Here is a 14,331-nt window from a genome sequence, read left to right as displayed (position 1 = left end):
TTTTTTTTTTTTTTTCTTTCCCTTTCCCTCACCTCCTCCCTCCTTCTCTGTCTGGTCTCCCCTTCCCCCATACCCCACTGTGTCATTAATTGTTCTCATATCAAAATTGAATACATAGGATGCATACTTCTCCATTCCCGTGATGCTTCACTAAGAATAATGTGTTCCACCTCCATCCAGGTTAGTACAAATGCTGCAAAATCTCCATTTTTTATGGCTGAATAATATTCCATGATATACACGTACCACAGCTTACCAATCCATTCCTGGGTTGAAGGACATTTAGGCTGTTTCCACATTTTAGTGATTGTAAATTGGGCTGTGATAAACAGCCTAGTACAAGTGTCTTTATAATAAAAGGGTTTTTTTCCCTTCTGGATTGATGCCCAGTAATGGGATTGCAGGATCAATCGGGAGGTCTAGGTTGAGTTCTTTGAGGTTTCTCCATATTTCCTTCCAAAAAGGTTAGATTAATTTGCAGTCCCACCAGCAGTAAAAGTATTCCTTTTTCTCCACATCCATGCCAGCATCTACAGTTTTGAGATTTTGTGATACAGGCCATTCTTGCTGGGTTTAGGTGATATCTCAGGGTGGTTTTAATTAGCATTTCTCTAATAATTAGGGATGATGAACATTTTTCATGTGTTTGCTAGCCATTCATCTGTCGTCTTTAGAGAAGATTGTATTAACCTCTTCCCTATTGATGTATGGGATTGTTGGTTTTTTTCTTGCAGATTAACTGAAGTTATGTACAGCTCCTGGTTATTAAGCTTTTGTCTGATTCAAAATATGCAAAAAACTAAAAATCTTTTTAAGACTTGCAGAGGACTTTTGTTCTTTAATACTTTTCCATGGGAAACTATTAAAACTATGGCCAAATTACTTTGTTTTAAAGTAATTTAAAATGACTCTTCTACTTGGTTATAGTACCAAGTAAATATATGTTTAGATTCATCTTTCTCATTTTGCTTTTGATTTTTAGGAATTGCTTTATTGCTTTTAATTTTTTATTTTTTTAACACAAGGTCTTGCTCCGTTGCCCGTGCTGAAGTGTAGCGGTGGGATCATAGTTCACTACAACCTCAAATCCTGGGTTCAAGTGGTCTCCTTGCCTCTGCCGCCTTAGTAGCTGGGATTTCAGATGTGTGCTATTATGCCTGGATAATTTTTCCATTTTTTTGTAGAGACAAGGCTTACAACGTAGTTCAGGCTAAGAAATTGCTTTTTTTAAATTTATGTAAAAGATGTACATAGTTCCAAAGTCAGATCTCCCAAACTAGGTATATTTAGAAAAGTCTGCTTTGGTCCTTTCTTTTCCACTGTGTTCTACTCTTTTTCCCTAAGACAGTTTTATATGCTTTATTTTTACTATCTGTTCTTCCTTTTAAAATATGTATTTATATGTGTCCTACTGCTCTTGTTAGAAAAACAGTAGCTGTACACATTATTCTCCATGTTTTCACATCATAGTAAGGAGACCACTCCTATGGAGGGACTCTCACGTTTCTTTCAGTGCTTCGTTGTGCAGATGTGCTGTACTGGGTTGACTCTCTGCTGTTTGCTGTTTGAATGGTGCTGTCGTAGATGGCTTAGTGCTGTGTCATTTAGTACATTTGTCAATTGAGGCCAGGGAGAGAGAGTCCTAAAGGTTGGATTGCTGGTGTATTAGTCTCCTAGAGGTGCCATAACAAAATAGCACACACCGAGTGGCTTAAAAAATAGAAATGGGTGCTGGGCAGCGCCTATTGCTCAAAGGGTTAGGGTGCCCCATATGCCAGAGGTGGTGGGTTCAAACCCAGCCCCAGCAAAAAAAAGAGACCAAAAAAAAAAAAAAAAAATGGGGGTTAGAAGTTCAAGATCAAGATGTCAGCAGGGTTGGTTTCTTCTGAGGCCTCTCTCCTTGACTTACAGACAGTTACCTGTGTCTTCACATGGCCTTTTCTCTGTATGTGTGCCCTAGGTTCTTTCCCTGTCCAGATTTCTACTTATAAGGACACCAGTTATATTGGATTAAGGCCCACCCTAAAGGCCTCCTTTTAACTTAATCACCATTTAAAGTCTTGGGCTAGGGGTTAGGCTTCAATGTAAACCTTGAAGGAACACAATTCAGCCCACTGAATTGTGGGTGAGAGGGTGAATGTGTATGTAACTGGGCTGAATATTGCCAAATTTCCTTCTCTAGGTGTTGTAAACATTTTGCATGCTCACGCCCAATGTACCAAGTCTCTTTCACTACATGGCCTCCCCAACAAAATGTATTGTCAAAATTTTGAATTTTTGCCAGAAGTATTATCTCTGAGCTTTTAATTTGGGTTTTCCTTATTATAAGTGAGATTGAGCATCATAAGTTTAAGGACTCATTTGTCAGGGTCCTCATTTGCCAGACCTGTGGAGCTGGCAGGGATCAACTGAAGAAATACAGAGTTAGAAACGAAGGTAAAGAGAGAGACATGAGACTCAGAATAGAATTAAAGGTAGAACTCTCAAGTCCATTGCCCGTTAGTGGCAATGGCACCAAGTGTTTGCTCCACTCTGCTTTTATTGGAATCTGTTTGCTCACAGGGTAGAGGAAACCAAGACAGCCGCAGTTCTCTGAGTGAGCGTATCAGCTCCTATTGTTATTATTTAAGGGTTTGAGTAGCCTTAAGAAATCTGAAACCTGAGCCTTGTCTTGGGAGAGCATCTCACTTGAGATCTCACATACAGATTTCTAGGGAGGTGTTAAACTGCACTAGTTCCCTGGGGAGTAAAATGCCACTGGCGTTAATCTCTGAGGAATCGGTGGGAGGAGGCATTTTCCTCCCATCACCACCACAGAGGATCTTCCTCTGTGATAAGGGATATGAGCTCTTCTGCCCGTATCTCAGGGCTGGAGCTACTCTCCTGATCTCTGCCCAGGCAAATGCAAATCTCCACAGTGGGTATCTGCTTTGCCTGTTTAGTGGGCAGGAAACAACCCAGTGAATGTATCTTTCTAGGTCTTTGCCATAAATCTCTTCTATTTTCCTCAGAGTTCTCACAGACCCAACAGGGGTGTTTATAAGCTGTATCCCCAACAGGCTAGAATTCAGAAAAGACTGGAAGCTTGCTGGCAGTGGCTAGCTTAAATGTAAACTAGCTGACTTCTCTTTGTTCCGACTCACTCAGCCTACTTTTTAATTTTCCCCTTTTTCTGAAGATGTTTTTCCTTGCCACGAATAGGTTCTTTGGTCCCCATTCTCCCTGCACCATTATTTCTTTGTTTAAACAATTCATATCCTTTACCCATTTTACTGTAGAGTTGTTTTTATTTATATTTTATAAGTTCTTTATAGGCTGAAGATATTAACCCTTTTTCTCTGATAAGTTCAGTTATTTTTTCCAGTTTATCTTTGGTCTTTTACTTTGTTTTTATAATGGTTAGTTGTTTTTGTTTTTTTAACCATGCAAGAATTTTTATAGAGTCAAATTTGTCAGTCTCTTTCCTTATTGTTTCTGGATTGTGAGTCATAGTTAGAAAAAGTTCCCCCTTCCTTAGTTATAGAAGTTCAAGTCTTTTAAAGTGAATTTGTTTTTAAATAATTTGGCGGCACCCATAGCTCAGTGGGTAAGGTGCTGGCCGCATACACCCAGGCTTGTGGGTTCGAACCCAGCCTGGGCCAGCTAAACAACAATGACAACTGCAACAAAAAAAATAGCCATGTGTTATGGCAGGCACCTGTAGTCCCAGCTACTTGGGAGGCTAAGGCAAGAGAATCACTTAAGCCCCAGAGATAGAGGTTGCTGTGAGCTGTTACACTGTAGTGGTACTCTACCACAGGCAACATAGTGAGACTGTCTCAAAAAAAAAAAAAAATTAAATAATTTATCCAGCATTTATCGCTTTTAGCAATAACAAGTTTATGTGAAAAGTCAAGGCCTCTAATAGCAGAAATTAGAAGTTTAAAATTTCTTTTTTAAATGTAAGAATATTTTTAATTTGGATATGTCATTTCTTAATGTCTTCTTTTTAGAATAAAAAAGTCTATTTTAAATTTAGCACTGATAGTCTTCTGGGTTTTAGGAATTTACATGTGCTATATTCATATATATATAAAATTAAGGTTCAAAGAAATCATAAATATCAATGTATCAATGTATGTTTATTTCTAAAGCTGTTACAGTTGTGGTGAATGAGGAGAAGTAAATAACACTCTCCATAAGTCTGAGTTCATCACTTTGGCATCTGTTTTGTCCCTTGGTGGAATCATTTTAGCTTTTCACTCTTTCTTTTAGATCTGTCATTTGTACGCGCCTTTGAGTTTACCTATGTTAATGTTTACGGCACTCATGTTTTGGTAAGTGCTGCTCATGAAGCCAGAGTGGAGAAATTCATTTACGTCAGCACAGATGAAGTATATGGAGGCAGTCTTGATAAGGTGAGCTTAGAATATGTACATTTCACCTACTTCCTACGTACCACAGTTCTCCAGAATGTTACTTCATTGTCTCTTACATTCAGATCAAGAACAGAAGAATTTCATGCCATCCCAGATAGGGAACAGCTACAGATTTATTTGTAATTTTGCAAGAGGCTAGCAGATACCTAGCCTAACTTTTATCCTAGTTTTATGAATGATGAATGTTATTCCCCCAGGCCACAGCATAAATTAGTTAGGCTGCAGCATACACCTGCTCACTTTTCTCCTCTAGTCGAGAAGTGATTGTGAAATTATTGTAAAAACTGTAATCTATTCTTTTTTTTATCATTCCTAAGTATTATACTTTTTTTCCCCAGATTAATGTGAGGGTACAAACAACTAGGTTATAATGAGTATTATACTTTTTATGCAGAAAAGATAATCCATTTCCCAGACTCTATTTTATATAGCTATTGTGTGCAGTGACCTCTTTTGTTTTTATTAAAGGGTCTTGCTCTGTTGCCTGGGCTATAGAGTGCAGTAGCACCTTCATATAAAGCTCACTGCAACCTCCTAAACTGGGCTCAAGTGATCCTGCTGTCTCAGCGTCCCGGATAGCTGGGACTGTAGTTGCATACCCACCATGCCCCGATAATTTTTCTGTTTTTTTTTTAAATAGGGCATCAATTATTGTTCAGGTTGGTCTTGAACTCTTGGCCTCAAGCGATCTTCCTGTCTCAGCCCCCCCAAATGCTGGAATTAGGTGTGAGCCACTATGTCCAGCCTCGTTTTGTTTTATTTATTTTATTTTTTAATAATGTTTTTAGTTTACCAAAACACACATAGTAGAAAAGGTCCTATAGTTCAAAAAGACTTACAATGAGAAAAAGCAGACCCTGACCACTTCTGCCTGATTCCCAGCCCTGCTTCTTAGAAGTGGCTATTTTCCTATCTCTTTGCAATGTTTTTTTTTTTTTTTTTGAGACAGAGTCTCACTATGTTGCCCTCAGTTGAGTGCTGTGGCATCACAGCTCACAGCAACCTCAAACTCTTGGGCTTAAGCAATGCTCTTGCCTCAGCCTCCCAAGTACCTGGGACTACAGGCACCTGCCACAACCCCTGACTATTTTTTGTTGCAGTTGTCATTGTTGTTTAGCTGGTGTGGGCCAAGTTCGAACCTGCCAGCCTCAGTGTATTTGGCTGGCACTGTAACCACTGTGCTACGGGTGCTGAGTGCTCTTTGTAATTTTTATCAGGTAAACTTCTTCCTTCCTGCACTTTAGCCAACCTGCATCAGATCTGACACAATAGCCAGAATAATTTTTAAAATACAGTAGAACTTCTATACGTGGTCCACCCAAAGGACTGTAACAAACTGGTCAGTATACAGAGGTAGTCAGCATAAGGAAGTGGGCCTGCTGTACTGATATGTGCTTAGTATGCATATCAGGTCTGTGAAAATTAGGTCAACTTAAGGAGGTGGTCAGTGTAGGGAGGTGGCCAAAATGGCGGTTCTACTGTATAAGTCAAATCATGGCATTACCCTGCTCAAATAGCCCATCACTATTTTCACATTGGCCTTCAAAGTTTGTCGTCTTTGGGCTCTTTCTAGCTCTCGGACCACATCTACCCCTTCTCCCTCATACCCGCCTTCTTGGAGTTCTGTTGGACACACTTCCGTCTCAGGGCCTTTGCTCATGATGTTCTCTGCCTGTCTCATGGGATTGTTGGGAGCATTAAAGAAGTTATTATGTGTCCCTGGAAAAATACCAGGCACATGGGATTCCAGAAACGGTTTTTTCAATCGACATTTCAAGTTTGTAGTATGTTTTTCTGGTTTTTATACTTAGAAGGTATCCATAACACTTGTCTTCTAAATATATATTTTTAAAATTAGGAATTTGATGAATCTTCACCCAAACAACCTACAAATCCTTATGCATCCTCTAAAGCAGCTGCTGAATGTTTTGTCCAATCTTACTGGGAACGATACAAGGTAAAAATTGATTTCAGAAACTCTTGCAACATTGTCCTTTGGACTTAAGTGTTAAAACTCCAGGACAGCTTTAGCAAAACTTGATTTTTAGAGTAGAAGACGTAGATTGAGAAAAGTTGGTATTAAAGAATTTTTAAAACTGGTGTCCTATATTGTGTGGACAAAGTAGGGCCTACCTGTTCCTATTCAATTTATCAATAAAGAAGTAATTTGAATATATATTTTTTCCTATTTCAGTAATAGGTAGAGTTACAGCTGTAGTGAAAGACCTCTTGGAATCCTATGAGTGGAGGAAGACAAGGGAGGACAGATTCCCTTTCCTGCCGTGCGCTCTTCTCTGCATGATTCAGCTTTCTTGGCTCCTTCTGAATGGGAAGTAGATTTGCCTCTGGTGGCCCTGACAGTGTCAGTGCGGGAGCCTTACCCAGTATGAGTCATCGGCTTCAATCCCCTGCATCTGGCACCCCCTGATCTTTGTGCATTGCTAGGGACTGGGTCAGAAAGGCAAGCCATGGAATTCCTTCTGATTCTCTCACCTTTCGTGCTCTAATAATATTGTTCCTTTTCCCTTATATAGTGGCTCTCTGTATTTATAAGGCTTGGTGCAATGGAGAGCATGAAATAAGTTTAACACCTGAACATAATTAGAGTCCTGGAGGTGGTCTCTTAGATAATTAGATGGAAAGATACTGAGTGTTCTGCTGTCAGACTTACACAACTGCTTCCATCTCTCATCAGCCTTCCCTTGTCGCAGTAAAAAGAACATTCCTCCTCTGCCTTATCTGAATCCCATCGTCTCCTGTCTTTTTAGGAACCTTATATTAGAAAAAAATGCTTTACTCTGTCCCTAAGGTGTTGTAGAATAGGCAGAAATGCCCATATTTTAGAACTCTGTTTATTTTTAAATAATCATTATTATTAGACTTTTCCAAAACTTTAATGTTGAATATTCTTTTAAGTTTCCAGTTGTCATCACAAGAAGCAGTAATGTTTATGGACCACATCAATATCCAGAAAAGGTAAACTGTACTTCTGAATTCATAATTTTTTAGTGGTTACAACTTTTCATTATTTAAAATAATTTCTCTTTGGTTATTAATCTTAAATAATTTACACTGTAATTATACGTAATCATATATACTCTATATGCTACATGTACATCCTGGCAGACTTAGAGTTTCAAGACTGAGTTTAAGTCTCAACTTGACAGTCACAGGTGGCTTAGTCTTAGGCCTTAGGCCCTAGTCTTTAAATGGAGAGGTAGTGATAATACTTAGGAACAATTTGGAAGGCTCCAGTGAGATGATATATGTGAAAAGTGCCTCATGCTTTTTAGACTTTCAAGTGCGGTAATAGACTTCTCCACTGCTATCAGTCTTGGGTAAGACTCTCAGTTTCCAGTCACGCCAACATGTCAGAATATACAGAAACTTAAAAGCTAGTTAGATAGTGATGCAGGAAGCTTGTGTACATAAACTGTCTTACTCATAGCTGGTTAACTGTACCCCAACTCATTGCTGTAGGCGTGAATGTCTTCCACCAGGTAATACAAGTAGCAAATAAAGAAATGTAGGCTGAAGGCCTTTCAAAAGGCTGAAAACACCTGTGTGTTTGGCTCTGCATCCTTAAACCCAATTTTTGGTTACTGTTGGTTGCTCTGCCTAAGTTTGTAGACTGGGTTTTCTGGTTACATTGATCTGTTTACCCAAAAGAAAGAGCCATGTCATGATCTGCAGCTATTAATATCTACTTTGTTTAAGCGTCCTTTGAATCTAAGAGCACTGGGATTTACTTTTTATAAATTTCACAAGCACTTACTGAGTCGGTACAATAGGTAAAACAGTAAGTACAATAAGATTGCTGCCCTTACAAAATCAATACAAAAGTGAGCTTTATAATAAAAGCAACTGTTTGATGAAGACTTTTTCTGAATTTTTATCCAGGTACCTGGTCTTTATGAAACAGCAAACTATCATAGAGTTCTTTTTCTTTTTATTTTGAGACAGAGTTTCACTATGTCACCCTTGGTAGAGTACCTTGGCTCATAGCAACCTCAAACTCTTGGGCTTAAGCAATTTTCTTGCCTCAGCCTCCCAAATAGCTGGGACTATAGGCACCCACCACATTTATTATGTTGTTGTTGTTTAGCAGTCGCTGACCGGGTTCTAACCCACCAGCCCTGGTCTGTGTGGCTGGCTCCCTAACCACTGAGCTATGGGCGCTGAGCCCACAGAGTTCTTCTTTTTTCTTTTTGCCGTTTTTGGCTGGGGCTGGGTTTGAACTCGCCACCTCCAGCATATGGGATCAGCGCCCTACCCTTTTGAGCCACAGGCACCACCCAGAGTTCTTTTTCTTATTAAATATAGTAGGGTTTTCTTCATGAGCTCCTGATGAAAAGATTATCCATATGTATATTTCTTAATAATCTTTTAGTTTTATCATATGTTCAAATTCATATTAATGAATTTCCTAAATCTGAAATGATATTTTAATTTTTTTTAGGTTATTCCAAAATTTATATCTTTACTACAGCATGACAGGAAATGGTATGTTATTATTTACCTTTGTACTCTTATGCTTTTCTAGTATATTAGAATATTTGATGACACTCTTGAAAATCATAAAGTCTTAAAGTTAGAGGCCACAGAATTCAATGTCCTACCAAATTTAAGAATCCCTTCTGTGGTATAATTGTTTTTCAAGTAATTATAATCTGTAATACATTTTTACTTACTAAGATAATTTCAATTCTTAAATGATTTATCATAGAACTTTGAGTTGTAGCATTAGAACTTGACATGTATTTTTATATTATTTGACTTTCTCAAAGGACACATTTAATTCATAGGACTATGGATAATTCTTCAAAACAAACTTAGAGTATAAAATTGAAAACATATTTTACAGTGGTCACTTAAATGTTTGCCCTTTTTTCTGTTGAGTATTTTAGGAGGTTTGCAGATTAAGAACTACAGAGGATACTTAGAAAAGTTATGAGAATTTGTATTTTTGGTAAAAGATTTATAGGGTCCTTGTTGGAATAGGCTCCTCTGGAGTTGTACCCAGTCATTGCTTCCCCCAGCTTATAAGTTGCTTTTTTACAGTGTTATTCTTTTTCATTTACTCTATTTAGTTGTATTCATGGATCAGGGCTTCAAACAAGAAATTTCCTTTATGCTACTGATGTAGTAGAAGCATTTCTCACTGTCCTCAAAAAGGGGAAACCAGGTGAAATTTATAACATTGGAACCAATTTTGAAATGTCAGTTATCCAGCTTGCCAAAGAACTAATACAACTGGTAAGTATGAATTGTAAAAAGGTGGTGTGTTTAAAATTGTCTATCACTAATTTAGTCAAAATCAACAGTTTACCCAATTTAAAAGGAAGGAAGTAGAATAATAATAGCTATCTGTCCTGTGTATGTCTTAATTTAAGTTATATAATTCTTTTAGTAATGGCTTTTTGGGAAAAGAACAAGTCATTAAATGTACCTGCCCTAGTTGTAAGACATACCGTCATTTCAGAAATATAAAATTGTGTGTCCTAGAATCAAGAAATAATGTTACATAAAATATGGTTATGGACATACATATGTATTAGGGAACATCATTTATAAATCTTAGGATTTAATAGAAAGAGGAACTGAGTTAAAACCAAAATCCAAGAAAACTTATTTTCTCTCATAGCTTATATGATGTGTATGTAGTCTTTCCAAGCTTCAGATGGAATTTTGGTTATAAAGTACAGTATTGAAAGTGTAATTAAAATAAATGTTTAGTTTAGCTGTTTCCCCTGCTTTGAGGTGGTTGTTTTTCTTTTTAACCACCTATTAAATACTGTTGTTATTCTCTGATCTCATTTTATAATTTTAATCAAAAGCTTTCTCCATTTTGACAGATAAAAGAGACCAATTCAGAGTCTGAAATGGAAAATTGGGTGGATTATGTTAATGATAGGTGAGTAACAAAACACTGGGGAAAGGTTGTAAAATCTTAGGTACTTAGAAAATTTTAAAACATGTAGACAACTGAAAATTAGTTTATCTCTTTTGAGTTTTCTGGTAAACACCTTTTCTGATTATAAATGTCAAACAGATTAAGTGTAGTATTCTAACTCAGTAGTTGTGTGACTTGAAAGTTATTAACTCTTTCCAAGTCTGTTGTTTCCTCCAGTATGAAATAGAGATAATAATATCTTGGTTATAAAAGTATTGTAAGGTTTAATTATAATGTATGTAAAGTACCTGACTCAGGAGGGCTTGGCACAACAGAGTACTAAAAGTTTATGTGTATTTGCCTATTCATTTATTAAACATTTATTGAGTTTTTTCTGTGTGCCAGGCACTATACTCACTGGCACAGGTTGTGATTGAAAAAAGAAAAGGATAAGCCACAGAGAAGATGAGGCACCTGGGATTATGGGTGATGTTTTTCAATGTGTACTTTATTTTACAAATTTTCTGCAAAAAGCCTACTGGGAATTTTTTTTTTAAAGAAAAAACTTTAATTATGGTAAAGATGCGTGGATACAAATGTGAATTTGTAACTATATTGACAATGTTGTTTTAAATGTTTTGTTTTCTAAGACCTACCAACGACATGAGATACCCAATGAAGTCAGAAAAAATACATGGCTTAGGATGGAGACCTAAAGTGCCTTGGAAAGAAGGAATAAAGAAAACAAGTGTGTTGTGAATTGATTATGGGGGTGGGGGTGATTTAGAAAAAAAAATGTTTTTTTTGAGACAGAGCCTCAAGCTGTCCCCCTGGGTAGAGTGCCATGGCATCACAGCTCATAGCAACCTCCAACTCCTGGGCTCAAGTGAGTCTTCTGCCTCTGCCTCCCAAGTAGCTGGGACCACAGGCACCCGCCACAACGCCCGGCTATTTTTTTGGTTGCAGCCGTCATTGTTGTTGTTTTGGCAGGCTCGGGCTGGATTTGAACTTGCCACCTTAGGTGTATGTGGCTGGCACCTTAGCCACTTGAGCCACAGGCACCGAGCCGATTTAGAAAAATTTAAAGGAAAAGTAAGTTATTTTAGAACACTCTAGAAATGCAGCACAGTATTGTGATGAATCATTTATACTTTTTGAATATTACATTTATTATATTTCTAGCAATAGTCTTATGTTTTCTAAACATCTTAAATTTCACAGATAAGACTTCTGATTAGTCGTCCTATATCTTATTAGCATTAATTAAACACCTGTTTTATTAGGGGCGGGTGGGGTGGTTCATACCTATGATCCTAGCACTCTGGGAGGCCGAGGTGGGTGGACTGCTTGAGGTCAGGAGTTGGAGACCAGCCTGAGAAAAAGTGAGATCCCATCTATAAAAACTAGCTGGGTGTCATGTCAGGTATCTGTAGTCCCAGCTACTCGGGAGGCTGAGGCAAGTGAATCACTTGAGCCCCATAGTTGGAAGTTGCTGTGAGCTATTACACTACGACACTCTATGGAGAGTGACAAAGTGAGACTCTGTCTCAGGAAAAAAAAAAAAAGCTATTTTTTGATTCTGAGGTCCACTTTTTTTTAACTTTCTTCATACTTCTGAAAGGTATATTTGTTAATAATTATTGGTATCTTATAGTCTTAATAATTGCAGCTTTTTTCTTAGTGATATGTAAAATATGGTCCATCTTAAGATCATTTAAGTTGAATAATGATAGTTGTGGTCTTTGAAGATCTTTTTTATGTTGAAACAAATTTAGTATGTGCAAAAAATCTATTAAGTACATACAAAATCTGCATATATGTGTTAAAGCTCTAGAAATGTACTCATGAGAAACGATCTTGATTCAGAGCTTGAAATGCAAAATACTTGTGTTGAATATAAAATGACAAATTAAAAATAACTAAAAACTATCAATTTTTTTAAACTAAAAACAACATAAAGCAACATAAATAATTTCACATATTAAGGGAAGCTCACATCATCTCTCTGTGCTTCTTCTGCGGTGTTACCATATTTACATTAACAAACACTGTATCAGACTTTTTTTCTATAAAATAACTTTAAAACCAGTGCCTTATTCTCCCCACACTGAATTCCTTGAAATCAGAATGTCTTAAATATTTTCACCAGTAAGTTAATATTAAAGGACTTTTGAAGTTAAAAAGAAAAAAAAAAGGTTGATTTTTAATGATTAAGTTTTTCAGATGATGAAATGTCTTCTGTTTAATTTCATTATTAAGTTCAAAATCAAATTGTTACATCATTAGGCATCCTGTGTCTGCTGGTTAGGCCTCCCGAGTAGCTGAGACTACAGGCACCTGCCCTCAAGTCTTGATGGGCAAGACTTTTTCTTACCTAGCAAGAACTCAGTTACATATAGGTTAACTGATGCATAACTATTTATTTTTCATAAAATAAAATTGTCTTTTTTTTTTCCTATCAGTTGAATGGTACAGAGAGAATTTTCACAACTGGAAGAATGCAGAAAAGGCATTAGAACCCTTTCCAGTACAGCCACCATTTACATAGGACGGTTTTCAGAGAAAGAAGAAAATTATCCTACCTCCACAAGTGATGTGAAACCAGGTGACCAAATGAGGTGTCCTCTTTTCATGTGGAATTAGATTCATGACTTCTTTGGAAGACTTTCAGCATTAGGACAGCATTTAAATATCAAAATTCTTTCAGAAACCCTTTCTCCAGGAAATTAGGAAACAGTAGATATAGAAAGGCTCTCCCCTAGGAGTGGGCCGGGAAGAAGCTGTCTGCTTTTGAGAACAAGGACTGGCAGTGGCTCTGGGCAAGTGGCACCTTTGCTGGCTTTGAACTCAGTCAGCCTCCCAGCCTTTCCGAATGCCCAGACAGTCTCTGAAGTTTTCATTTTTAGACAACATAGGATGAGTCATATGCCCTAATTCCATTTTTTAAAGTTCCGACGTGCTATAATTGCTTTTAAAATGGAATAAAATAGAAGCATATCTAGTACTTTTTAACTTTGATAAATTTATAAAATTAAGTTGAATGCTTTTTTAAAGAAGGATGTAAAGTTTTTATGTTTTCAAAATCATTTGTTGACCTATATAACCTGAGTCAGAGAAATAGTTTTGTCATGTATTTACTGTTTAAAATAATTTTATTTATAAAATTGTCAATATCTTAATGTATTTAATGTACAATGGGGACATTTTAGTAATAAATGCTTTTATTTTGCTGTAGAAAATTTAAAAATATTTCATTATGCATTTTTAATCTCTCTTTGTCCTAAAGACTTCAAGATGACTTAATATTGGATTCAGAAAGGGAAAGGGACCTGAGCAACCCTCTATTAAAAATGTAGATCTTGGCTTGGCACCTGTGGCTCAAGTAGCTAAGGCACCAGCCACATACACCTGAGCTGGCGGGTTTGAATCCAGCCCAGCCCGCCAAACAACAATGACGGCTGCAACCAAAAAATAGCCAGGCGTTGTGGCAGGCGCCTCTGGTCCCAGCTACTTGGGAGGCTGAGGCAGGAGACTCATTGGAGCCCAGGAGTTGGAGGTTGCTATGAGCTGTGATACCACGGCACTCTACCCAGGCGGACAGTTTGAGGCTCTGTCTAAAAAAAAAAAAATGTCGGTCTTAATATGGGGCTTCGTAACCCTGCATTAACAGGTCTTACTGCACTTAATTCCTGCCTCCCAAGTGCCCATTGACCCAGGAATGGATTAACAAGCTGCAGTGTATGTATACCCCATGGAATACTATTGAGCCATAAAAAAGATGGAGATTTTACATTTTTCATATTAACCTGGCTGAAGTTGAAACACATTCTTCTTAGCAACGTATCAAGAATGGAGAAGCGAGTATGCAGTGTACTCAGTATATGAAGTCATTAGATGAACCAGTACACACCCACACAAGAAAAAAACTCAATTCAAGTTGTGGGGAGGGAGATCAGCATGCTCCCACCTGATGGGCACAATGTAGACAGTGTATGGCACACCTCCTGGTGGCGGGACAGG

General features: G+C 37.5%; 1 protein-coding gene across 2 annotated transcripts in view; it reads left to right on the top strand.

Annotated features, from left to right (window-relative positions):
- TGDS (TDP-glucose 4,6-dehydratase) overlaps nucleotides 1-13,499 on the top strand; it is a 22,733-nt gene extending 9,234 nt beyond the window's left edge. The window contains exons 5-12 of one of the 2 annotated variants that reach the window (XM_003789575.3): nucleotides 4,255-4,397; nucleotides 6,277-6,375; nucleotides 7,335-7,394; nucleotides 8,878-8,921; nucleotides 9,509-9,674; nucleotides 10,274-10,332; nucleotides 10,962-11,059; nucleotides 12,774-13,499. In XM_003789575.3, coding sequence (XP_003789623.1) covers nucleotides 4,255-4,397; nucleotides 6,277-6,375; nucleotides 7,335-7,394; nucleotides 8,878-8,921; nucleotides 9,509-9,674; nucleotides 10,274-10,332; nucleotides 10,962-11,059; nucleotides 12,774-12,859 — 755 coding nt within the window. In that variant the 3' untranslated portion in view covers nucleotides 12,860-13,499. The remainder of the gene's footprint in view (nucleotides 1-4,254; nucleotides 4,398-6,276; nucleotides 6,376-7,334; nucleotides 7,395-8,877; nucleotides 8,922-9,508; nucleotides 9,675-10,273; nucleotides 10,333-10,961; nucleotides 11,060-12,773) is intronic. The other variant, XM_023513115.1, reaches the window with a different exon arrangement.
- Nucleotides 13,500-14,331: the final 832 nt, after the last annotated feature.

The sequence above is a fragment of the Otolemur garnettii genome, unplaced genomic scaffold, assembly GCF_000181295.1.
Source record: "Otolemur garnettii isolate 467f Iridium unplaced genomic scaffold, OtoGar3 scaffold00034, whole genome shotgun sequence".
Lineage (NCBI taxonomy): Eukaryota > Metazoa > Chordata > Mammalia > Primates > Galagidae > Otolemur > Otolemur garnettii.
The sequence above is the reverse complement of the archived record's forward strand: the minus strand, read 5'-3'. Positions and strand labels throughout refer to the sequence as shown.